General features: G+C 46.0%; 1 protein-coding gene across 2 annotated transcripts in view; it reads right to left on the reverse strand.

Moving 5' to 3' along the window:
- Nucleotides 1–8,482: 8,482 nt before the first annotated feature.
- The window catches only part of LOC146805739 (stomatin-like), a 475,458-nt gene continuing 456,832 nt past the window's right edge, over nucleotides 8,483–27,108 (reverse strand). For both annotated transcript variants that reach the window (XM_085623041.1, XM_085623040.1), the window contains one exon: nucleotides 8,483–9,188. In XM_085623041.1, coding sequence (XP_085479167.1) covers nucleotides 8,997–9,188 — 192 coding nt within the window. In that variant the 3' untranslated portion in view covers nucleotides 8,483–8,996. The remainder of the gene's footprint in view (nucleotides 9,189–27,108) is intronic.

Genomic DNA, 27,108 nt, shown 5'->3' on the forward strand with positions numbered 1-27,108 from the left:
GCAAGATTTCTCAATGTGGGCAGTCGTGGCAGGTCGCAACTGTTCGTGTTGAAAAATCTGCTGCTCCAGTTGAGGAAGCTGCCGATCGAGTAGAACATCTACTTGAGCAGCAGAACAAAACTTACCCTCTTGCTGTTCATGCTGATTTTACAGCTAGGAACAAACTCCCGGCACTAAGAATCAGTGCAAGCAGTGCAATTTAACAAACACTGCCGCTCACAGAACTCCATAGAGCGTGGCAGAGTTTTTGCGTCACTTCGCTTAGTTTTGCGGAGCAGAACTCCACAAACTCCACCCAGGCATAGTCCTGGCAGTGAAAACTCTTTTTTCATTACTGCAAGGACTACCGTTCACATAGTGTAACATTGGAGCTACCTTATTGCAGTTTATAAGTGTCATTTCCAAATGGGAAGAAATAACTGCTTAAGTTTGGTGTTGCTGGAATCGCAATTTAAAATCCTAAGTTATGGTGAAGTTAGATTTTAAATTGCAATTCTGAAAATGCCACTTTTAGAATGTTGGCATTTTCTTGCCTAAGCCATTTGGGGCCATATGTAGGTAAATATAATTTACCGATTCTTAAATACCGAACTTTACCGAATCGGTATTTATGAATCGGAAAGTTATATGTAGGTAATCATTCGGTAATAATTACCGATTCGGTAACATTCGGTAAACAAGAATCGGAATTTATCGAATCGGTAAATACCGCGGTGGTATTTACCGAATCGGTAAATTCCGAGGTGGTATTTACCGAATCGGTAAATTACGAAGTGGCATTTACCGATTCGGTAAATACCGAATCGGTATTTACCGAATCGGAAAAACGAAATCACATGACTGGATGAAACAGCCAAACCTGTGCAACCAAACCCCACCCAACCAGGAAGTGGCCACACCCAGGCAGGTGCACACAATCAACAGACTCTGGAGAGGCTGGGAGTGCAGAGGAGAGGCAGGGAGCCAGTGCCTGATTGTGCAGCTCAAAATTACAATGTCCAGCCAGGAGACACAGAGAGATGGAGGGGAAAGGAGGAGAAAGCAAAAATTTAGCCCCAAGGAACTCCAGGTACTAGTGGATGAGGTGGTGAAGCAGCACCAGAAGCTGTTTGGGAGGCAGTCCCTGCAAGTGCCAGAGTCGGAGAAGCGGAATATATGGCTGGGAATCCAGGCGCAGGTCAATGCTGTTGGAGTGACCCCCAGGGACACTGAGGTACTTAAAAAGCGCTGGTACGACCTGAGGATCGTCACAAAGAGAAAGATGGGGGAACTGCAGAAGGAGGCCAGCCGGACAGGAGGTGGGAGTAACAGGGCACCTGCCCTTACCGAACTGGAGGAGCTGGTGCAGTCCACAATAGAGCACGAGAGTGTCGTGGGGTTTGGGGATGCCGACAGCTCTGCCAGAGCCGCCACCCAACAAGGTAAGACGAATGCACAGCAATGTAGCCCCCCCTACCCCTATCCCACATCCCCCATTGTGAAATGAGTATCCCACTCCAGTCCATGTGTTAGTGCAGACTGGCAATGCATTATGGGAGATGTAGTCAGGGAAACCCCAACCATGAACTGAATAGCACAGAACAACAAGGCATGGTACACACATTAGCCAAAAGCAGGCAGAGGACAATGTGAGAGTGTTACAGAAATTTATTGTGATGCTTGCAATGCAGGCCTTCAGGTACACTGAGCTGATGTTGCATTTCTGTCCACAGATGTAACATCGCGCAGGACTGCACATGCAACAGGAGAGAGGGCACACCGGCAAGACAGTACAGGGCTGGCCAGCACAAGTTCTGCCCAGATATCATTGCCACAGCCAGCATCACCACCACCACAGCCAGCATCACCACTACCACAGCCAGCATCACCACTCATGCTTGAGTCACCGGCCACATCACCGCCTGCATTTGTGAGGTCGAGGAGGCGTGCAGCTGCCAGGTTGCGAGTGTTGGAGACCTCATCTGACGACAGCAGGGGCCCGGATCCAAACACAAAGCCCCAGGATGGGAGCCATGCCACTGTGCCCTCCACCTCAGAGGGAGCACACACGGGTGCCAGACGGCGCCGCAGGTCACAGGTGCAGAGTCCACCAGCACACGTTGACAGCCATGGGGTGTTCTCGGGGCTCGAGGGCAACATGTTGAAAATACAGCGCCTACAAACAAAGGCAGTGATGTCAGTTCAGCGGCAAATGCGGGGATTGAAAGCCACTTTTGACAACATGGACAGGGGCATCAGCGCTATGGCGGTGGGAATGAGTGACATGGCAGCGGGCATGCGGGACATGTCCCAGTCCATCAAGCTGTTGTGCAGCAAGTATGATGCAGACAGAGCTGCACGGCGCCGGGAACGGCAGAGGAGAGACAGTCACACCAGGGCACTCAACCGGCTGGCAACTGCCACGTCACTACTCTGCAGGCGCTCTGTGGCTATGCAGGAGGGCCTGACACACTGCAGCAGCGACGTTTCTAGGGGGATGGTGCAGGTCACCAGTGCACTGGAAATGCTATTGACAAGCCAGGCGGCCACAACTGGTGCTGGGGATGCTGCGGAAAGCATCGAAACCAGCAGCAGGAGCAGCATAACCCCCCCGGTCCCAGATACACGCAGGAGCAGCAGGCGGCATGGGGCTGCCACTAGTGAGGAGGCACAATCCGTGGCATCCCACACTGTAGCGCGTGGCCGCAAACAGGAATGCTGCACGGCATAGCCTAAGACAATTGGGTGACGTAACCCTGGACTTGCAAGCAGTCATTGCGCAATGTTGCCAGAATGGCATTTTCTTGGTGTTCTGGCGTAGTGCCGCATTATTAAACTACGTCATGACATCCAACAACTGGCTGTGTCCCCTTACTTACTCAGAAATAGTTGCATGTGATCTCTGCCCGTCTCTCTCTCCCATCTGTTGCTGTTGGCACTCCAGCTGCGTTGGCCTCTGGCTGACCTGACTCATCCTCATTGTCCTCAAAATCTGTTAGTTCCACCTCTGTACCTCTCTTCGTGGCAAGGTGGTGCAGCATTGCACAAGTGGCAATGATCTTGCAACAGATGATGGGTGTGTACTGGTGTGCGCCTCCGCTCTTGTGGAGGCAGCGGAACCTGCTTTTCAATAGTCCAAACGTGTGCTCCACCACGTTGCGTGTAGATTTGTGTGCCACGTTATATCGTCTCTCACTCTGGGTTGATGGGTGTAGGTAGGGAGTGAGGATGAATGACCGCACGGCATATGCACTGTCGCCTAGGTGAGTAAAAGGGAACCATCAGTCACATGCCTCAATACACTATGATTTGCAAGTATCATGGGGCGTCACTGTTACTTACCTAGCAGGTATCCTTCTCCAAATTCTCCGGCAAGCAGTCGTGTGTAGATCCCACTGTTCTGGAAGATGTAGGAGTCGTGGGTGCTCCCAGGAAACTTCGCAACAATATCAGTGATGATGTTCCCTGCATCGCAGATTACCTGCACATTGATGGAGTGGGTGGACTTTCTGTTCCTGTAGATGTGCTCAGTGGCAGCTGGTGGGCAGATTGGGATGTGTGTGCCATCAATACAGCCAATGACATGGGGGAACTGTGCCATGTGATAAAAGTCAGTTTTAGTTTTCTGCAGTTCAGCCTGTGTGTTTGGGAAGCTGATGTAGTGGTGCATTCTCTGCATCATGGCATCCAGGAACTTCCTGAAGAAACGGGACAGGCAACTCTGGGATACACCGCCCACCGCAGCTATCACCCCCTGGTAACTGCCAGATGCGAGTAGATGTAGGCTGCAGAGCACCTGCACATGTGGTGGTATGGCATGCGCCCTTCTTGTTGGCTGGTCCAGGAGTGGGTGCAGGTCCCTTATCAGGTCCATGATGGTTTGTGGGTGTAGCCTGTACCTTTCATGTATCTCTGCGTCAGTCTGTTGAAAGAGTGTGATGCGCTGTCTGTAGATGCGTTCCTCCCGTCTCCAAATCCTCAGACCTGCTGCCTGTAGACGTAGGCGCCTTGCAATGACATACAGAGCGGCCATGTTGTCCATGCTGTTGCATTTTGGGATTGCTTATATGCACTGTTGATGCTTACCACCTGCTTTCAATCTGTGTTAATTACCGACTCTTAATTACCGAATTTCATGGATTTCTTAATTACCGAATTTACCTACATGTCTTTTTGCGTTTTACCACTTCATATTTACCACTTCATATTTACCGAATCGGAAAATATGTATTCGGTAAATATGAATCGGTATTTTAGAAATCGGTAAATATGAATCGGTATTTACCGCTTCATATTTACCGAAAATTGGTTTTTGGCCTCCTACATCTCACTTGGCTAAATACCGGTCGGTAACGGGATATTTACCGAATTTCGGCCGTTACCGACCGGTATTTAGCTACCTACATATGGCCCTTGGTGCCTACAGCCTGTCTCTGATCACATGACAGGCTGTTGTTGGCAGTTGGGTTTGTGTATTCCTCCTAGACAGCCACACACAATAAGGAGCTTAGGTGTGTCTGAATGGTCCATCACTGGCAGGATGGGAGGGAGGAGCTGGGCCAGCATCACTTACACCTTAATAGGTTGTGTCCTGTCTCCAAACAAAGGGCCTAACAACCTTGCATTGTCACTTCAGCCAGGTTGGAGTCTGGGCAGAGGAGGCAGAGAATTCCACGCACTTCCAAGCTACTGTCTAGAAGCTTCTCCCACCTTCCAGAACTAGAGCACCAGTGTATAAAAGAAGGGCCTCAGGCACCAAGTCTTCAGTACACTTCTGGACTTATGGGTACTCTTCCAGGAAAAAGGCCTTCAGATCTGCTGAAACGACTGTCACTTTGCGGGACTGCAACTCTGAAGGAGCTGCTGTCCTGTTGTGCTGACCTGCTGCCCTCTTGCCTGGGGATGAAGAACTGGAACTGCAATTTCAGCTTGAACCTAGGACCCCAGTGTGACTCAAAGGGCTAGTCGGCTGGCCTCCTGTTCTGATCTTCAGGGACATAAAAGGCTCCCCAACAGCTCCTGAGGTCCTGGACCCTTGGTGTGACTCTCAAGCTTTTGAAATCAAGCTTTTGAGCTCTTCGCAAACGGGCCCTTTTGCATAGGCAGTGAGCCACTCCCACTGAAGATCAGTGTAAGCTGCCACCAGTCTGTTGACAGAGCAAAATTTGATCGCCACGGAGGACCACGAACATGAGGCTCCAGCCTGCCCGTCCGTGATGGCCAGCCTCCTCCTCCACCACCAACAATGCTCTACTTCCTCCCTGCGGCCCTCTCCTATGAAAAGGGGACTCTTGACCCAAAACTTGAGAAGGTAAACCTTCAGATGGACTAATCTGGGACTATATCTGACTTGCGCTCCATCACAATCGGCCTATACTTTTTAATGCAACCCGGTCTAGTGCGACCAGATAGCCACGTTGATGCTTTATGCTTTTGGACTCTGTATTGCAGTGTGTTCATTAAAAATTCTTAACTCTAGTTCTACTGGTTTGATTTTTGTCATTTTGGTCTTGCTTTATTTATTAAATTAAGCTCAACTTTGTTAACCTGGTGTTGGATCTTTTTGTGAGGTGCTTTCACTGTTTTAATGTTTTAAGTGTTACACAAACAATGTACACATTGCCTCTAAGTTTAGCCTGACTGTTCTGTGCCAAGTTACCAGGGGGTTCACACAGGCTAATTAGGGGTTGGCTTGTGCCTTACCTTGACTATGATTGTGGTTGCAGCTTGACCGGAGCTCACAGCCTAGTCAACCAGTAACCCAGTTTCTAACACCCTCCAGTTGAATTTTCTGTAAAAAGAATTGCCTCTTTGGTCAAGGCTGGCATCCTTCTTTCTTTTGCTTGTTATTTTTTCTCCAGTGGGTGTGCTCCTCCCACTCCCTGCTGGATTTGCTGAATAGGGTAACTGGGTATGTAATCCTTGGTGCATTTTCATACCCTTCTCCCTGGATTTTATATTGATTTTCAAGTACTCCCTGCTTTGTGTTCAGCCTTTATTGATATTTTTTTAGGTTCTTTGGTAGCTTACTTCGCAGCTTCTGGATAGTGGTGGTTCTTCACAAAAACACTAGGAGGAGGTTTTATCCTTTTAGGTACTTAGCAGAGTGCCCATCTCCAGGGTATCGACACCACTCATGTTGTAAGGACGGGGACGAGGAAGTAGACTTGGAGTAATAGAATTACCTGTAAGTAATTGTTAGAAATTGAGGTTTCTGGTTGGCAGAGCATACACCCAGCCCAAGCAGGAGCCACAATACTAGTCAGAGTAAATCAGATACACAACCTAAATTAACCTGTGCTCACCCTCTGGTAGCTTGGCACAGAGCAGTTAGACTTAATATAAGAGGCAATGTGTAGAGTATTTGTGCAACACTTTAATTACAGTCACACAGTGAAAACAACAAAAAGAATCCACATCAGTTTATAACAATAGAGAATATGTACCTGAGTAAAACAAGACCATAACAACAAAACAACAAAAATCCAATCAGCAGAAGTTGAGATATGATTTTTTAAAGATTAAATCCAAAAACAGTCCATAGAAGTCAATAGCCCTAAAAGGTTACTTTATGTTGCGCTAAACCTGGGTAAATCCAAAGTTAAGGCTGACCGTGAATGGAGGGCAGGTTGCTACAGGACCCCCACAGGGCCCGCTGAAAAGTACCTTGTATGGAGCAAGCATCAACGTTGAGGACTCCCTGCATCGGTTCCGATCCACACAGTTGGGTCTATGCATCGGGGTCGAGCCTCTCAGTCGGTGTCAAAGAATCAGTTCTGCGTCAACTGTTTCAGAAAAACAGCTACAGAACCCACTTCAAAGGCACAGGACTGGAGGGGGCACTGTGGCACAGGTAGGACTCACAGATGGCAGGGTCCAACAGCACCAGCAGAGTTGCAAAAAGTATTTTGTGACCTGAGACTTCATTGAACAGGAGGCAAGCCAACAAACCCTTGGAGAAACTTGGGTTCAAGTATGAAGAGAGCAGGAACAGTCCCTCTTCCTTCCAGGCAAGAAGCAGTAGGCAGCAGGCCAGCATAACAGAACAGGTAGCAAAGTGGCAGTACCTCCAACAGCACAGCAATCAGCAGGCAGAAGGCCAACACTGCAATGAAGGTAGCAAAGTGGCATTCCCTCCCATAGCACAGCAGCTCTTCTTCCAGGCAGAATTTCCTTGGTTCCAGCAAAGTTCTGATTTGGTGGTATCAGGGATCCAGTATTTATACCCAAATGTGCCTTTGAAGTGGGGGAGACATCAAAGGGCTTTTGAAGATCACACGGTCCCTGCCTTTCCTCTCCTGCATGGATGTCATTTGGGGGTAGTCAGGGGTTGCATCTGTGACCTCTAGCTTGCTCACTGCTACACCTGGCACTTTCTATGCGCCTCCTGGCATCAGAGGGGGCAAAACATTTGTTTCTGCTGAGGTCAGGGGTCACAAAGGAAGTGCCAGGAGTAGCAGGGAGCAAGGTAGTGGCCACAGCTGTGATCCCTAACTACCCCCAAGTGATGTCCATGCTACCCTGGCTCTAGGCTCACCACAGGAGGGTATGCAGCTCTTTGTGTGGTGACACGCATAGCCCTGTTCAGGTGCAAGTGTGAGCTCCTCCCTCCCAATCCACCTCTGGAAGGCCCATCAGCCTGGTGATGGGCCATCAGGATGCAAATGTCACACCCCATCTCCCTTTGTGTAACTGTCTAGTGTGAATGCACGAAGCCCAGCTATCACCCAACCCAGATGTGTATTCAGAGACAGGCAAAGGCACAGAATGGCTAAAGTAAGAAAATGCCACTTTCCAGAAGTGGCATTTTCGGAATTACAATTTAAAATCCAACTTCATCATTAGTTGTGATTTCAAATTGTGAGTCCAGAGATACCAAACTCCAAATCTCTATCTTTTCTCAATTTGAAATTGCACTTAAAATGTACTTTAAGGCAATCCCACTGTTAAGCAATGGGAAAGATAGGCCTTACAGTGGGGAAAGACAAATTTAGCAGTCTTTCACTAACAGGACATGTAAAACTCAAAAGCACATGCCCTACCCATTAAATACACTGCACCCTGCCCATATGACATCCTAGGGCCTACCTCAGGGGTGACATGTATGTAATAAAAGGGAAGATTTGACCTGGCAAGTAGATTAACTTGCCAGGTCGAAATGGCAGTTTAAAATTGCACACACAGACTCTGCAGTGGCCGGCCTGAGCCATGTTTAAAGGGCTACTGAGTGGATGGCACAACCAGTCAGTGCTGCAGGCCCACTAGTAGCATTTAATTTACAGGCCCTGGGCACATATAGTGCACTCTACTAGGGAATTATCAGTAAATTAGATATGCCAATTGTGGATAAGCCAATGTTACCATGTGTTGAGTACAGAGCATACGCACTTTAGCACTGGCCAGTAGTGTGAACGTGCCCAGAATCCTAAAGCCAGCAAAACTGATCAGTAAAACAGGCCAGCAGGCAACAAGTATGGGGAAAACATGCCAAGGAAGCCAGGTCTAACAGTAATGCAAGATTTATGCACCAAACATAACAACTATACAGTCGCATTTAAAATTTATAGTACTTTGACAGCACTTAGGAAACAAAAGCACAGGGAAGAACAACAAACCCAAATTGCTTCAACATTAATTATTTTAAAATATGATACAGGTCTATTGTGAAAACAGCCATACAGAGTGAACTCACTGAAATATTTTAAGAATATGCTTACATGTCTATGGAGTACACAGACATCTAGATATGTCTACACAATCCCACCCTGAACAAGTACACTGTGGCCTCTACGCAATCAGAATTTACCCAAATAGTTAATCATTTTTTTTAGAAGCAATCCGTGATGCATTAGATTCAGTTAATTACAGGTGTATATTTAGCTGTAAAACTGCATTTGCACATCATACAAATTGTAGGTGCTAAAATGCAACACACAAAGCCCAATGTGCTTGTCATTTTAGGTCACATGTGTATATAGTTTTGCTAATTGGACTATGCTGCCACACATGATAAACGATCACTTCTTGTTAGCCAACATAGATAGAAAATCAACAGGAATAGGGAAGATAATAGTGGAGTTTTTCTCTGCAGATATTGTAGATAGCGTCTGCAAGTAGCGAAGCTGCATAGCTGCCGGAGACTCTGACATGACTATGGCTGCTTCTTTCAGTGCCTGAGAAGCATTCATTTCACCTTCTGCTGCTATAACCTAAACAAAGGCAAGAAAATACGACGGTCACCAAGGGAAATAAGCGGTTTGTGCTGTAGAACTAGCATTAGACCAAATAGTTATGCAGTGTAGCTAATATATATTGCTAAACTAAATATGATCTTTGATTTTTTGTTTACATGCATATGGTTTTATATAGCGCCAAAGTGGCCCAACGGTGTTAAAGCACTTCACAATTATTTCAAACAGTAACAATGCAGGACATATATGTTAACCTCTTGTCTGGTGAGGCTTTTCCACCCCAGTGCTGAGCCCTTTTTAAGGTCTAGCTTTAGGCAAAACTGATTGATTTTACTAAGATTATATGTATAATATACGTAATTAAAGGGACTTTCAGCCAACTCCCTTCATCAATCGACTTGTTGTTATTTTATTCACATTTTGTTTTCACCCGCTACAGCACACATCATGGGAAAAATGGACAGCCACTGGTTAACTGCACTTTGAGAGTTCGGATTTTGCTCTTCCACAATGAGTACATCCACATACAAGATAATTTCTTTCAGTTCTAGGGATTTTGTTTTTACTTTATAATTAGTTTAGTGTAGCCTTTGTCTATAAAGCCAAAGGTGATTGCACAACCTTTCTAACAGAGAAAACCACAGGCCACATTCCACACTTTAGCTGCTCTCTTATCCGGACAATGGTGTTTTAAATTACTTTTGAAGTTCTCTTTATTTTTCTGACTGCTGATATTTCACAGCATGCCAGATTGTGTCCACTTGAAACTGTCAACATTATTTATGTGCATTCATAAAAAGACAGTCCTTCAGAACATGGTTTTTCTGGACTCAATTTCAATAAATGTTTTTTTTCATAAAATTTGCAAGGAAGAAAATTAGCTTTTATTGTGTTTAATTTGCAGTACTTGTAACAGTTTAAAAAGTTATTTCCTTCCTCTTTCAATGCTTCTTTCCTTCTTTTTTTCTTTGTTAGCTTCTTTCCTTTTTATTCTTTCTTTCTTTCACTCACTCTTTCCTTCTCTCTTTTTCTTTCTTTCCGTCCTTCTTTCCATCTTCCTTTCCTGCTTTCCTTCTTCCAATTCTTCTCTTACCAACATTCCTTCCTTCTTTCTTTCCGTCTTTCTTGCCTTCTTTCCTTCTTGCTTTTTCTCCTTTCCTTTTTTCTTTCTTTCTTTCTATCCTTTTTTCATTTCTTTCTCACTCTTCTCTTCTTTCTTTTATTTCTATTTCTTTCGTTCCTCCCTCTTTCTCTTTCTTTCCCTCATTTCTTTTTTATTTTCCTTCTTCTTTCCATCCTTTGTTCTTTCTTTCCTTTTTTCTTTCCTGCCTTCTTGCATTCTTTTTCTTTAATTCATAAATGTGTTAATTATTGATGTCTTTCCTTCTTGCATTCTTTTTCTTTAATTTGTGATTTCATTCATTCTTGTTGTCTTTTTTTCTTGCCTTTTTGTCTTCTTTCCTGCCTTGTGACTTTCTTGCATTCTTTCTCACAGCCAAGAGACTGGCAGCCTGTCACAGAATAATTGGCTTTTTTAGGTCTATGTTAGGCATGACCTTTTGATTTCACTAAAATTATGTGTATGGCATAGTTACGTATAAGGTTTTTAAGCCACACCATCCTGTCTGTGGTTGTGGAATGTGTCATTCACATTTTTCTACAACCCACTTAATCATGCATTAGGGTGCAAAGCATCAGCCAGCATTAGCCATTGGCTGACTTTACTATCAATCAATCAATCAATCAAAGGCATTTATAAAGCGCACTACTCACCCGGAGGGTCTCAAGGCGCTGGGGGGGGGGGGGTCCGCTACTGCTCGAACAGCCAGGTCTTGAGCTTCTTCCTGAAGGAGAGGTGGTCTTGGGTCAGGCGTAGTTCGGTGGGGAGGGCGTTCCAAGTCTTGGCGGCCAGGTGGGAGAAGGATCTACCTCCTGTAGTCGCTCTGTGGATGCGGGGGACGGCTGCGAGGGCGAGACTGGTCGAGCGGAGGTGGCGTTTGGGAGCGTAGAAGTTGAGGCGGCTGTTGAGGTAGGTCGGGCCTTGGTTGTGTAGGGCTTTGTGTGCGTGGGTGAGGAGCCGGAAGGTGATTCTTTTGTTGATCGGGAGCCAGTGCAGGTCTCTCAGGTGTCTGGAGATGTGAGTTCGTCTGGGGACGTCGAGGATGAGTCTCGCCGAGGCGTTCTGGATCCGCTGGAGTCTCTTCTGGAGCTTGGCGGTGGTACCGGCGTAGAGGGCGTTGCCGTAGTCCAGTCGACTGGTGACGAGGGCCTGGGTGACTGTTTTCCTGGTCTCGGTGGGGATCCACCGGAAGATCTTACGTAGCATGCGCAGGATGTTGAAACAGGACGAGGAGACGGCGTTGACTTGTCTGGTCATGGAGAGGGCGGAGTCCAGGATGAAGCCCAGGTTGCGTGCGTGGTCTGTCGGTTTGGGTGCGTTGCCCAGGGCAGGGGGCCACCAGGAGTCGTCCCAGGCGGAGGGTGAGGAGCCCAGGATGAGGACTTCTGTCTTGTCTGTGTTCAGTTTCAGGCGGCTGGTCGTCATCCACTCGGCCACGTTTTTCATCCCTTCGTGTAGGTTGGCTCTGGCGGTGGCGGGGTCGTTGGTCAGGGAGAGGATCAGCTGGGTGTCATCGGCGTAGGAGATGATGTTCAGGTTGTGTTGGCGTGCGATGGCCGCAAGGGGGCTCATGTAGACATTGAAGAGGGTGGGGCTGAGCGAGGAGCCCTGAGGGACGCCGCAGGTGACTTCCGTGGCTTCTGATCTGAACGGGGGCAGGCGGACTCTCTGTGTCCTTCCGGTGAGGAAGGAGATGATCCATTCCAGTGCCTTCTCCTTGATCCCGACGTTGCTGAGGCGCTGCACTAGGGTGCGGTGGCAGACAGTGTCGAATGCCGCGGAGAGGTCCAGGAGGATGAGGGCCGCTGTTTCTCCGTTGTCCAACAGGGTTCGGATGTCGTCTGTGGCAGCGATGAGGGCGGTCTCGGTGCTGTGGTTGGCCCGGAAGCCTGACTGGGAAGGGTCGAGGGAACCAGTCGTCTCGAGGAAGGCTGCCAGTTGCTTGTTGATGGTCTTCTCGATGACTTTGGCTGGAAACGGGAGGAGCGAGATGGGGCGGTAGTTCTTGAGTTCGGTGGGGTCCGCCGTTGGTTTCTTTAGTAGAGCGCTGAGTTCGGCGTGCTTCCAGCTCTCAGGGAAGGTGGCGGTGTTGAGGGAGGTGTTGATGATGTCCCGCAGGTGGGGTGCGATGACAGCGTCGGCCTTGTTGAAGATGTGGTGAGGGCAGGGGTCGGTTGGGGAACCGGAGTGGATGGAGTTCATCGTGCTGATGGTGTCTTCGAGGTTGATCGGTGTCCAGGCGTTGAGGGTGGTGGTGGGGGGCGTTGGTTTGGTCGTGGGGAGCGTTGGTTGTGTTCTGAAGCTGTTGTGTATGTCAGCGATCTTGTTGTGGAAGTAGGAGGCGAGGGAGTTGCAGAGGTCTTGCGATGGGGTGATGTCGTTGGTTCCGGCGTTGGGGTTGGAGAGCTCTCTGACGATGTTGAAGAGTTCCTTGCTGTTGTGTGCGTTGTTGTCCAACCGGTCCTTGAATGCTGTTTTCTTGGTGGCGTGGATCAGTTGATGGTGCCTTCGGGTGGCGAGCTTGAGGGTAGTCATGTTGTCCGGCGTTGGGTCTCTTCTCCATGAGTTTCTTTAAAGCAGTTTTTGCATTTTTCTAAGATGTAGTCCATTTTCCTATTTTTTGTGGTTTCAACATACTCTCAGTTTGTGGTGGAAAATGGTGTGGAACTGATTGGTGATACTAGAAAGCTATGTATTCATGAAAAGTAGACAACATACTCACTTCAGCATGGAGTAATTGTGTAGAGCGTTAATGCTTTCCCAAATAAAGTAATTTTTGACATAAAATAATAATGAAAATAAGTGGAAAAAATAGCAATAAATGAGAATGTTCTCTCTGTAATTTGTTTGTCACTTTGACTTATATGCAAAACCTTATACCCTTACATCAATTAGACGCTTCTGGTCACAAGAATATCTAAAGTATGTGAGTTTTCCAAAAATATGCGATAACCAGAGTCAACAACTGAGATTCAGCTCATAAAGTTTTTCATTGCGTACTGACCTTGCAGCAATTCATATGTTAAAATATAATGAGTATGAAGGGAACCGATGTATTTCTGGAATGTACACAAGATATGGAGTTTAGGAACAATGGTTATTTGTATTTGTACGCATCTCTATTTGAAGTTACCCATACTATCAAATTTTCCATAGGAGTATTTTACAAAATGCATCCTTTCTTGCACACTAACTTACATTTGGAAGCCAAAAATGCAGAGAAACCGAATTGGTAATAACAAATGTTCTACTATTCTGTGTTTCCACATGCCTCTCACTCAAAACGGTACCCCACTTGTGTGGCGAGGTTCATGCCTTCTAGACAACACAACATAAAACTTGACCTGAAGACATTACATTCTACCCAGCAAAATCAATGTTTTTAAATTTTTTTTTTACAATGTACGTAATTGTGCAATTTGGGCCCAAGCTTAATGGCCACCCAGAGAAACCAACCAAACTCAGAAATGATGAATGTACACACCCAGCAAAGTCAAGGGTGATGCGACTCATGTGGATCCCATGAGGTTCTATTTGCCCATAAGTCCTTGCTAACCCCAAATACACATTTTCCTCACCTTTCCGTGATCGGAAGTCCAGAATCTGCAAGGATCCACAAATTTCCTACCACCTAGCAACCCACATTTGTCCTAATAAAAAAGGTATCCCACTTGTGTGGATGGGCCCAGGACAAAAAAGTCCCCAAAATGGAACATGAATAGATTAAACTTTTTTCACTCAAAACTGGTCCTTTGTTTGCAGCATGGGTAGCTGTGGATTTTGGGCCTGGTCTTATCCACCACCCAGGGAAGCCCACCAAACATTTTTGAAAACTAGACATTCGGGGAAGTCCGCGGTGGTCAGGCATGTGTCGATCCCCCTACCTTTTCTTACCCACAATGCCCTTCAAACCTCAAGCCTTGGTAATAAGGACAAGTTACTTACCTTCGGTAACGCATTATCTGGTAGAGACATGATCTAGCCGCAGATTCTTACTTTTAAACTTCCAAGCGTCAGGTTGAATCTGGAAGATTTTTCTTAGCAGTACCCCTGCTCGCCGGTAGATGGTGTCGGTGGACTTCATGTGACATTGTCGGCGTCGAGTTCGTCGTCGTGGTGACTTCCGCCTCATCAATATAACCGCCACTCCGGCACGCTGACGTCTGTACTTTTCACGACTTTCCAAGCCAGAAGCGCAGAGCCATGAAGTGACTGACCATGGTGTGTTAAAAAATGAACAACTAGGGCCCTGAAGGGAAACATTCCAGACACTTAAAACTAATTCCCCAGTGCGGGAGGATGGGTGGGTCAGTAAGGAATCAGCGGCAAGATCATGTCTCTACCAGATAAGGCGTTACCAAAGGTAAGTAACTTGTCCATCTGTTAGAGACATCTAGCCACAGGTTCCTTACCTTTGAACAGATATCCAAGCAATATAACCCCCGGAGGAGGGACTGCGGAACGGTTTAGAACAGAAGATGCTGCAAAACAGTGACGAAACAAGCCTTCTCTGCGAACCTGGGAATCCAGGCAGTAGTGTCTGGTGAACGGGTGCAGAGATGATCACATGGCAGCTTGGTAGATATCGAAAACGGGAACACCATGCTGAAGAGCCATGGTGGCCACCTTTGCTCTGGTGGAATGGGCGCTAAGCCCTTCAGGGGGAACCTTCTTCGCTAAGGTGTAGCAAATTTTTATACAGAGGATAACCCATCGGGATATAGTCCTCTTCTGGACAACACAGCCTTTCTTTGCACCAGCGTATACGATACAGAGTTGGTCATTCACATGGAACTCTCTAATTCGATTGAGGTACAATTATAATGCTCTTTTTAGGTCCAGACGATAGAGGCGCTCCTCTTTCTTTTTTGGTGCGGGTGTGCATAGAAGGTGGGCAGAGTGACAGACTGTCCCAGATGGAAGGGTGTTACCACCTTAGGTAGAAAAGATGCCCTAGTCTGGAGTACCACTTTGTCCGGAAAGACAGTCAAGTAAGGAGGCTGTGAAGACAGTGCCTGTAGTTCACTTACTCTCCAGGTAGAGGCTATTGCCACCAAAAAAGATGTCTTCATGGTGTGCAACCGCAGAGGCCATTTATGCAGCGGCTCAAACGGTGCACACATCACAAAAGTGAGAACCAAATTAAGGTCCTACTGTGGCATAATAAAAGGTGAAGGAGGAAACCAGTGGGTTAATCCCTTCAAGAATCTCCACACCAGAGGAGATTTCAAAAGAGAGGGTTGATCATGTAGCTGAAGAAAACAGGAAAGAGGTGAAAGACGGCCCTTCAATTTGCTCAGAGCAGAGCCCTGCTGGGCCAAAGAAAGTATAGACAGAAGGACTTCAGATAAGGGAGCAGATAAGGGGTCAATAGACTGGTCTGTATAATATTTACAAAATTTGTTCCATCGGCAGGTGTATACCGATTTTGTGGAGGGACGCCTGGCTGCCAAGATAATGTCACAGACTTCAGGAGGAAGGTCGAAAGCTGTCAACTGTTGCCGCTCAATCCCCATGCAAGGAGACAGAGATTGGACAGGTTTGGGTGGAGAACCCTCCCCTGCTGCTGCGACAGAAGATCCTCCTGAAGGGGCAGCGTGACTGGAGGATCGACACTTGTGTCTAGAAGCTCGGGATACCAGATTCTTCGTGCGCAGTCCAGGGCCACAAGAATAACTTGTGCCCGGTCGCTCCTGATCTTTTTGAGCACTCTGGCAGAAGTGGTATCAGCGGAAAGGCTTATATGTGGCCTCTGCTCCACTCGCAGCGAAAAGTATTGCCAAGCGAGTGCCGCCATGTAAACTCCAATGCGCAAAACTGCTGACATTGCGTGTTCTATTCAGAGGTGAACAGATCTAACCAAGGCTCTCCCCACCGCTGAAAGAGAACTTGTGCCACCTCTGGATAGAGATGCTATTCGTGATCCGCAAGGCACCTTCAGCTCAGCTCGTCAGGCCTGGCATTCAGAAAACCGACCAGGTGTTGAACCACCAGGGAAATGACCTATTGTTCCAGCCAAGTCCAGAGATTGTCAGGTTTTGTCAGACTGTAAAACGCCACTGACCTTCAGTGGCCAACCAGCGGGGATGATGGTCCGATGATTAAGTCCCCCTACTCCCCTCAGTGTTAACCCCCAAAGAGCGAAACCGCCACTGCTTTGGTAGAAACACACAATGGAAAAGGGGAATGGATAAAACAAATAAAGATGCTGCAAGGACTGGTGACTTCTTCTAATCTATCACTGGACAAGCAGATAGGCACCGCTTCAGAAAAAACAACACAGAGAGGGAATACTCTGTATGCAAGAAAGGAGAAAGAAATGTGAAGACAATCACCTTCTAGTCATACACAACTGAAAACAGAGGGATGCTTTAACCCACAAGCATACTCACAGTCATGCAAGCAGCAATAAGGACTCATCCAGAAGAAATCAGTACTAAGACATCCAAGGGAGAGATATAAGTACGGAATGTGGATCATTCCTCTTCAAAGCAGCATGCATGGATAACCAAAATACTGCTACAGTAATAAATCAAAAGAAAAACAAATCGTCTCGACCCCAAGATATCAACCAAATGTTGTACTCCTGCAACACACTAGTACCAGTGTCTTGTAACACGATTCACAGCAAGGCAATATCCACACAATCTTGAGCTCGCTCACTGTAGAATTCACAGCAAGCCAAGATAGTTATAAGGGACCTACGATCTGTTGTAACAGCGAAGCGAGTGAATGTTATGGGCAACGCCATCCTTCGCGCCCCCGCCTCCGCTCTGACTCTCGGAGCGCTCTTTGAGAATGGCAAGGAGAGCAGGAACAGCGCTGGTGAATCGGCATTCACAACCAGCGGACAGAAGAGCCACCTCCCAAGGAAGTGCACAAGGACTCAGTCTAGAATCCTATCAGGAACAGAAAGAATACGGGCTAACAGATCCACATGGTAGCAAACATACAAGAAGTTGATTGTCAAGCCCTGACCTCTTGGAAGGCAGGGGCTTACATACATGGTAAAAACTCATGCCATGTCAGGTTTTCCTGTCTTCCATGTGTCCCAATGGCTTCTGGGACTTGTAGTTTTGTTTTCTACACCGAGTGATCGGGTTTTCTGGCATCAGTCTCTCCCCAGTCACACAATGATAGAGAAAGGGTAGAAAAGCCCTATGTGCCTGTGCTTGCATACTATCCACCCCTAGCCTACGCTGGATGATCATGACAGTACCTCCTCTCAAGGACGGACACCACAGCGGTTGCCCAGGCTTCGTGGGGTTCTGCGCATGGAAGCATTCTACCAGAATGGGGCAGTGGAGATTGTGTACCGGTTCCCATGTTCTATCTTCTGGTCTAAAACACTTCCAATCCACCAGATAGTATACCCACCCTCTCACAATTTTGGAATCCAAAATACTCTGCACTTTGTATTGCGGTTCCCAGTCTACCTCAATGGGGAGTGGTCTAACCTGCAGCCTAGTGCGTAGAGGACAGGGATGAAGCAGACACATGGAACACAGTATGTATGTGCCAGGATAGGGTTAAAGACAGTTTCATGGCTACAGGGTTCACTACCTTTTCAATACTGTAGGGGCCTATATATCTAGATTTCAGTTTGCTGACCCCTTTTAGATGCAGATTCTTTAGAGCTAGCCACACCTTGTCCCCCACCTGGTATGCACGTTCTTGAGAACTTTTTCTGTCTGCATAGTGTTTCCCTGATTCTTGTGCTTTAGTTAAGTGGTTTTTGGTGTCCAAAAGCACTGAAGAACGATAATGTCAAGGAGCACAAAGATCTATACAGTTCAATTGTAAAGTAAAATCAAATTCTTTTGAATACATATAATTCTAGCCAATTATGAAGACAGGAGTCTCGAAAGTTCTTGTATTTATTTTTTTCTTTTATTTTCACATGCATCAGCTCAGCCAACGCGATTCGTCCTTTGCGGACTTCAGCAGGGCTGCAAAATCAATTAAATAAGTTTTTTTTAGTATCAACAAAAGACACAAGATTAAAGAGAAACTCTAATCAAGACAAAACAGCATAGGCATGACAATAATTAACTGAACACAATATCTTATCTCTATTTTACAAAACATGAAATATCAAACAGATCAGTTTGTATTAAAGACCCCTTGCCTATATGCCATCTTATCATCCCTGGTAACATATTCATCAAGTTAGTATTACATTAATTCAGATAATTTTCAACAGATTCTGTGTTGTTCCGAAATATATCCAAAAACCATCAGCATGGCAATGCATTGTTAAGCCCTGATTCACAATGTTATTATCAACTTCATCTAAGCAACACATCTACATAACATATCAATTGGTGTCTAACAGGTTAGGGAAAGTTGATCTAAATTGTGGTGGAAGGGATATTTTGTAGTTTATTCCAATTTAAATACAGGTGTATTATGGACAGTTAAATTAAGTGGAATAAATTAACCATCAGTAGAAGTAGCATTTGTCCGTCATAAACCATGAAAGTGTAGTGGAGACGGAGTTTTAGATACACACATTGCTATGTTAGCATAAGCGTCTTAGAAGTTAGAAACGCCATCTTGCCACTTTTGCTGCTTTTGCACACAACACTGCAGATCGATGTTATTATATGAAAACTGCTTGCCTGCCTTTTCTTCACATGAGAACGGTCTATTGTTCACATCCCTAGACGTGCACCACGACCTTGGTCTGAACATTGTGTGCAGAAACAGTCAGGGCCAACAAACAATGTATGCTTTTGAATTCAGGTTGATCGGCCTACGCTCTAGCCATAACACGCACACAGCTGCAAATATCTGAAACTCAAGTGCCTTTAATATTGCAGTTTGCATGCATTAGACACACACTTTGGAGAAGACTTTTTCCAGACAGAGAGCAAAGCTGATCCTGTGATGTGATTCACCTAAGCTGATATTTACGGTATGGGGTTCCCCATTCAATCCTAGAGACCTTCTATTAGTCTAATAATACTAGCTCACTAGCGAAGGGAGTGTGGTCGTATTCCACTGTCATTTTTAACATGATTTCTCCCTTTATTTTCTATGGCATTGTAACAATGCTGATGGTTTTAATATTAATCATTTGTCTGCTTATGTTAGCCAAAGTACTGCATCTTAGGACACGTAGTTTATAAAATAAACATTTTAAACTTTACTGTGTCTCTGATTACTCTTGTTGTGGACTGATATGAGAATAATAACGAACAGGTATTTCTGATTCCCACCATTCCTGAGAGTACTCTAAGTCGCATGTTCTGGGTTGTCTAATCATTGGTAGCTTCGAGATGATACGGAGAGCGAATGAGACACTGATGCTAGTCGGATAGGGGTTCTGGGTACTGAGGTGAGTTTTTGGTACACCGCAATTCACTGAGGTACTGCAACATGGCGCACCTAACGTTTGGTCTTATGATTTGAGACGCCTTAGTAGTGCTTATATTAGTCCACGACGCCCTCACTCTTGTTTCCGGATAGCGGGAGTGACGGTTTTAACCTACCTATTAGTTCAATAGGTTCAATCAAGCTTTTCAATTCAAAAGGTTTTTATTGTGCTACAATTAAAATTGTTTGTTGTTCTTCTCTGTGTCCTTATGGCCACGGTCGCTATTGCGGCGCATAGCCGAGCACCTCTCCGGCGTAATTTGACGCAGTTTGGGGTGCTGGACGATGGGATGGCTGTAATTTTTGTGGTGAGTGCCGATTCATCATATCCCTACGAGTTGTTTTACTCTTGGGTTACTATGCCGGCAGTGAATGCGGACGACAGTACGTTTACTCCTATACTCCCACGCAGGTCCCAGCAAATTTTACGCCATATAGGACGCAGGAGATTCCTATTTCGGCTTGGCAGCATCGTGTATGGTTTAATGGCGCCCTTCCCCATACGGTTACACCGGTTCGCTTGGGCCCTTTGTCAATTCCAGGGGCCACTTGGCCGGTACTGGCTGGATTTACACCTCATCCTCGTTATTTGAATGCTATGGTGGATGAGTTACGTGTCCTCCATACAGCCCTGATTACAGTACATTGGGCTTTAGTGCAATACGTTTCACGCAATGTGCAAGTGGGGGCACCTGTTGTTGCAGGGCAGCCAGCTGGCCCGGCCGGGATTGTCATTAGTCCCGTCATGGTTAATTCGGTAATGGGCAAACGCCCCCAGAAGAAGGACGATTTACCTTATTGGCTTGCTGAGAAATTTGACCAGCTGGAAGCAGTATTTCCGCACTCTACTCCTGTGGAGAAACACAGGATACTCACCATTAGTTTGCAGAAAGACTTAGTCCCGGAGGTGGCCGATTGTGACAACTGGGGTAAAGTTTTTGCAGCGGTCTACTCGAAGTGCTTTGGCACCCCATCTATGGCCGTGCTTCCCTCCGTCATCAAACGTGTTCAAGATCAACACGGTCCGGAGGCGGCGGTCGAGTTGGGAATGAGGCTTGTCGGTGTGTTCGACGTAGTTGCCACTCTCATCCTTGTTAACCTCAAGGGCGATGCGGTTCACTTCAAGTGGTAAATGGTTTAGCCCTCGTAGACGAACTCGATAAGCCCTGAGAGTTGCCAAAAATTATTGCGGAGGCTTATAGAACTATTGGCGCAGTAATTTGGGGATTAAGCCTACTATTGTCATTTCAGATGTACAACAGCAAACTAAGGCGAGTCCGTCTTTCAAAGACGATCGTCCGACTTTTCCTAAACAGAATTGGAGAACTAAGAAACAAGGAAAGCAGCAACAGAAACAGGGGTCTCGTCCTGCGTCACCGGTACAGGCGACTAGTGAACGCACGTATGATTTGCGCGATCACACTAGAATTAGGTCACCTGACAGATTTCAGGTTACTGAACAACGTTCTCCTCGTTCTTCACAGTAAACATCGGTCTCACAGTCCGGTGGCGGAGAAGGTGGTAAAGGTCGGGGTGCCCAACAAGGACGTGAGCAACCCCGTCAGCCTGACGGTAAGAGCAAGCAGGACAAATTTGCACGTCAACGTCCCCCGTTTCAGAAGAAGAAGGTTGCTGCGCTAACAGCGAGGTATGCCACAGATAGTGAGAACGCAGCTTCGGAACCTGACATGGGCACTAACGCTGCTCGACAGCGCAGCGGAGGTTACAGTAGTGTGGCAAGCACTGCGTCCATATCTGGAGGCGACACCAACTGACACGTTCATTACTGTAGAAACTGCAGCTACTAGAGTGGCTCCCCCTGACAGACTATATGACATAGTCCTTTTGATTGAAGGTGACATACAACGTACAATACAAGGGATTTTTTGGGATAATCTGACCTCTATATATGATATTCTATTAGCAGTGGCGGACTGGCCCCCAGCTTTCATTTTGGCTGCTCCTAGAGGGGAGGAGGTAATCCTCCCGTCCTTCGCGCACACAGTGCCAAAGGATCACGCTCAAAAATTTGCCGAGGAGTGGGCCCAGGTGCTTGCTCCAGCTCTGTACCATACTCAGGTTGGGTGGGATAAATTGTCGCCAAGTCATGAGATCCCTTTACGGTCTATGCCCCAGCTGCAGCCCCAATATCCCATGCGCCGCAAAGCTAGATCTCACGTCGCAGATATCCTTGAACAATTGGAATATCAAGGAGTTATTGAAACCTGTGTGTAACCAATGAATAATCCTCTATTCACTGTAACTAAACCTGATGGGTTGTACCGCATAGTTTTGGATTACCGGCATATGAACTCTCATTGTCGGATTTGTGCTGTACAGAATACCCACAGTTCTGCCCACATGGATAGTCTCGTGACAAAAAGGTTTAAGACCACACTTGACATATCCAATGGCTTTTTCAGCCATAATCTGTCCTCTATTAGTAGTCAGTGGACAGCGTTCACTTCTGGCGGCAAACAAAAACAATTTAAGAGATTGGCCATGGGCTATAAAAACAGCCCTGGCATCTTTGCGCGCACGTGTAGTCTCTCTGTTAGAGAGCATTGACCCTGATGCGTACTCGTATGTTGACGATATATATCTCACAGACGACGAATTATGGCCGCATCTGTGTCGCGTTCATCACATCATTGTTATGTTTGCGGACTTCGGTTATAAATTCAACTTTGCAAAGTCACACATTGCAGAGTATACAGTGTTGTTTTTGGGCTACGAGCTCAACAATGAAGGTCGAGGTTTAGCTCCTCACTTCCTGGAGAAGTGCGCATGTTTGTGTGCTCCGACAACGCTGAAAAAATTACAGTCTTTGCTGGGTTTTCTGAATTTCGGGCGTACTTACATTCCCGATTATGCCTAGCGTATCAAGCCACTATATGCCTTGGTACAACCTACTTTTTCCAAATCGAGCTGGCTGCCAGAGCATTCAGCTATCTTGGAATCTTTGCAGGCTGATCTTCTTGATTCGAAATACTTACTGACACGTGATAACCACACTAACCTGGTGATAGGAATTGTGCCTGGCGCAGTGGGTTTCACGTACAGATCGCGATTCTTAAAGAGCGAGCACTGTCGCAAGGGAAACGCATGTTGGTTGTTACACCGTATCCTGCTCTAGAAGCAGTGTACCTAATCCTAAATCTTGCATCCATGTTGGATACAATGGGCCACTTCCTTGACATCACCAGATGCATCATTACAGACTCAGGAGTACTTGCAGTATGAATATGTTCATCCAGCTCCTCTGTCTTTGTGCCCGCTTGAAGATTACCATTGTGTCATTTACACTGGTGGTTCGGCGCAACCGGCGACAGAGTCGAAGCATGCTTATTCAGCCGCCTGCGCAATTGTAGCGGGTACTTTCATGAATGGTGAATTCAAGTCTGATGTCGTGCATACGCAGTCATTGGGTGATTGTACCGCACAGTTGGCAGAGCTACGTGCTCTAGTACTTGCACTGGAGTTTGCTGATCCTCGTGTTACTACTCTTATAGTGAGTGACTTGTTTTACTGTGTTCAGTCTTTTAATGACAATTTATTCTTTTGGTCTCAGAATGAATATCGCGATTCCAAAGGTAGCACAATCAAGCATAAAATGCTTTGGGTTCGGGTGGCAAAACTTAAACAGAATCTGCCTCTCGTAAATGTAATTCACACTCTTGGGCACCAGCGAGTTGGTGTCCACGCTGTCGGGAACAGCTTAGCTGACGAAGCAGCGAAAATAGCAGTGGCAACGTATCTAGTAGCAGCAGTTACAAGATCCAAAAGTAAGATTGATGATGATATCTTGGCAGCTATTGCTGCAACAGAGAAGGGAGGTAATTACCCTAAAGGTTTCCCTTCTCGGTATTCTTATCATTTAAGTCCTGATAAAGTTCCCTATGTGAGAATTAACGATGTTGGTGACAGATTGACTCCCAACGCGGACTGCAGACCTTCCTTGATAACAGCGGCTCACGAAGGTATGGCCTCTGCCCATGCCAGTGTTTCGGCAATTGTTACTCTCTTACAACAACGTTACTGGTGGCACGGATTATATAAACAGACTCGTACTTTTGTTCTTAATTGTGACATTTGCCAGCAGATTAAACCTTCGACTGCTGCGCGCCCACCACAAACTCAGTTGTCTCTAATAAACCACTTGGGTGTGTTTATCTAGATCACTGCGGTCCTTTCTCCTCTGATACTGCGTATAAGTACATCTTAGTTGCAGTAGATTCTTGCACACGTTTTCTTTGGGTATGGCCACAAAGGAGTGCTGATGCTCGAACGGTCATCAGGGATTTGCGTGTCTTTGTGGGAATTTTCACGTGTGGTACCCTCCATTCTGACCAGGGTCCAAAGAAGCCATGAGATCTTTGGGGGTCCAAGTAAAATTTTCGTCTCCATACCGGCCTGAGGGCAATAGTGTTGTGGAACGAATGAACCGTGACTTAAAGTAATCCCTGACAGCTAGGGTTTTAGGCACTGGCAGGAACTGGTTAGCCCATCTATACAACGTTCAACGTGCACTTAATAATCTCCCTAGAAGGTCTCTGGTTGGGCGGACCCCATACCAAATGCTCTTTGGCATAAAGATGTTTGTCCCGGACCTTGATGGTCTAGACATGGAAGCGTCAGCCGCACCCTTTGACGTAGATGATCACTGTGCTGTATTACAGAATCTACAAGAGACCAGGGACAGTCTTGCAAAGGAACACTTGCCCTCCACAACTGATGCTGCGCTTCAGATTCCGGTAGTCGGCTGGCTACCTCGAGTTGGTGACCTGGTCCATGAGAAGGTGGAGAACAAGAAGGAGTTTGGCCCCTCTTACCGTGCACCAGTACCAGTGCTTGGCGTGCAGGGTACAATAACAGTCATTTTACCTCCACTTCCTGGTTGCAAGGATAACAGGTACATCTCCATTGACAATGTCAAACTACAGCGAGTGGCCGATTCTTCTTAGTATGACTCCAGCGGTCTCTTGTCCAGCGATGCTGAGAAATTTTGTTTTGGCTCCGGCAAATACCAACAGGCCTTACATTGCAATCGAGATGCATACAGTTACTAATCCTTTGTTGCCACCACCGGCTGGTGGTCCACATGAAGATACTGAGTATACTTATCCCACAGATGTGTCGTTGCCTGGTTTACAATCAACTGCAGTTGGCCAGTCACATTTTGCATTTGACACTAACTCTATGACTTCGAATGCCCCATCGAAAATTTCTATTTTTGCTGTTTGGTTTAAAAGACATTTTTTAATTCCCCCTTGGACTTATGCTTGGCTGATGCTCATAAGTATTTTTTTGTTTATGTCCATTGGATTTGTGGTGGTAATTTTTCGTCTTGTGAATGGACACTATCTCAACGAAAGATCTACAATTAGACTAATTGATGGAACTTTGGCCCCCCACTCCTCATCACACATCGTGAAAAGGGACCAGACTTTTGTGAATATTACTGCCTGGCCTGTGTTGGATGGGATTGTGTGGGATGCTGTAAAATTTCAAGGTTATTAATGTCCCCACTGTACTTCGTGTTTCTATGGGTGATGTTGTGAAACAAAACATCCGCTCTGATGATTGGGACGTTCAGGCCATAGAGGCACTATTTTCTGATTTAAAATATTATGCTGCCTTTGACGCTGAAGATTTGTATTTAGACACTGCTAATTATGGGGAACAGTTTTGCTACCAACATTATGGCAATAATTTCCTACATAAAGCCAATGCCTTTAGAAATTCTGTAAATTATACGCAATGGGAACCTTGTCCGGCACCAATGGAAGGCAGCTCCAGCATATTAGTGAACAAATTTACATATTTTACTGATTTCAGTGTTTCGAAGCCTGAGGCCTTTTATTTTAAAGTGGTGGCAGAGTCAGCTTCGAAGGTTAGGCTGACACACACTAAATTATTGTATTCCAAGTCCTTTATGGATGAATTGGCTATCGGGGGTTATGAGCTGTGGAAAGATACTATTGATCTTAAATCTGTTTGGGGTTCTAAGAAATGGCAGGTGCAAGGGACTGAAGCTCTGCATCGTGCTTGCCTCATCTCAAACCACATGTTATTTTTGAATTCTACTATTTTTCAAACCACCTGTTTTGGATTGGCTACTACTAAAAAGATGAATTCCCCCTCTGTTCCTGATCTGGGTGCTTATCCTAATTGGGATAATCATACAGATCTGTCCCTTGACATTACTAATACATCCTTCAACATTTCCGAATTAGATCGTGAAGGATGGTTGATATGGCAGAAGAGCTCAGACTCCTGTCAACATCAGTTTCAGGGTCTACACCCTGGGTATACCCAGGTTCGAGTGGACCCCCGCTTTGAATCTTCCCATTCAGTTACTACCTACTCTGTAGGGAGATTATGTCAGAACTGGCTGCAATATTCCACCTTGGCATCTGTTAAACTTCATTCATCAAAATTACATGACAAAATAGATTTGAGTGATTTTGTTAAGGGTCCTGTGGGTGGCAGGTACAAAAGGTGGGTGTATGCTATTTATAACGAGGTTTGGAAATTATCGCAAATTGAAGCTGCTTCCAGATAGAGAGCCATTGATCAAGCCAATTTGGAAAAAGTACTAGCCGTTATCGATAATAGCATTAACACCCTTTCTTCCAGAATTTACACATTAGATAATATTGTTTCATCTGTTGTGGATATTGTGCAGGATGATCTGTCTGTGTTATATCATGGTCAAAATCTATTGCGTCCTATAATGCAGTTTGCATGGACTTTGCAAACATTGAAGGCTGTGAAAGTTCCCTGGGACAACATGAATACATCGTGTTTATTCCTTCCATTTAATTTGACTGCGAAACAACAGTTCATGTCCATGAAGGATGCAACATATTCATCACTGCATATTGAAAAGTTAGAACCTTTGCCTTTCTCTGTGGCCGAATTGAACTCCACTGTGTGGCTTATCCACGGGTTAATCACATTACCATTTCCTTTGTTTAAGTTCAGTTCGTGCATGAAGCATTATGCCCTAGGCAGATTTGAACCATTGGGAACTGCTTTCCTGCATGAAGTTTGGTCACTCCCATTTACATATAGGTGTATGAGAGAAGGTAAGGAAGTTTATTTGAAAGGTGAGGAATGCACTTCCACACCAGATCACTCAGTAGTCTGTAGGCACATCCAATTACATGGTGCATGCAACGTTCATGCACCTAATTTGGCTTGCTTCCTGAAAGGGATTCAAGTGCCAGCTATTACGCCCTCTTTTACTTTGTTAGCTAACGGTAGTTATTTTCGTTTAAATAACGAGGCTTGCTGCGAGATGCTAGTGGGAATTCCTTACATTTTGACTGTATCACAACGAGTAGTCTGCTGTAAAAATGTCCTTTTCCCACCCCCGCATGGGCGGCTGGATGTCTCCATCTGGCCTTCCATCCCAACCTTGAAAGCAGAGTTCAA

The sequence above is a fragment of the Triturus cristatus genome, chromosome 8 (assembly GCF_964204655.1).
Source record: "Triturus cristatus chromosome 8, aTriCri1.1, whole genome shotgun sequence".
Taxonomy (NCBI): Eukaryota; Metazoa; Chordata; class Amphibia; order Caudata; family Salamandridae; genus Triturus; species Triturus cristatus.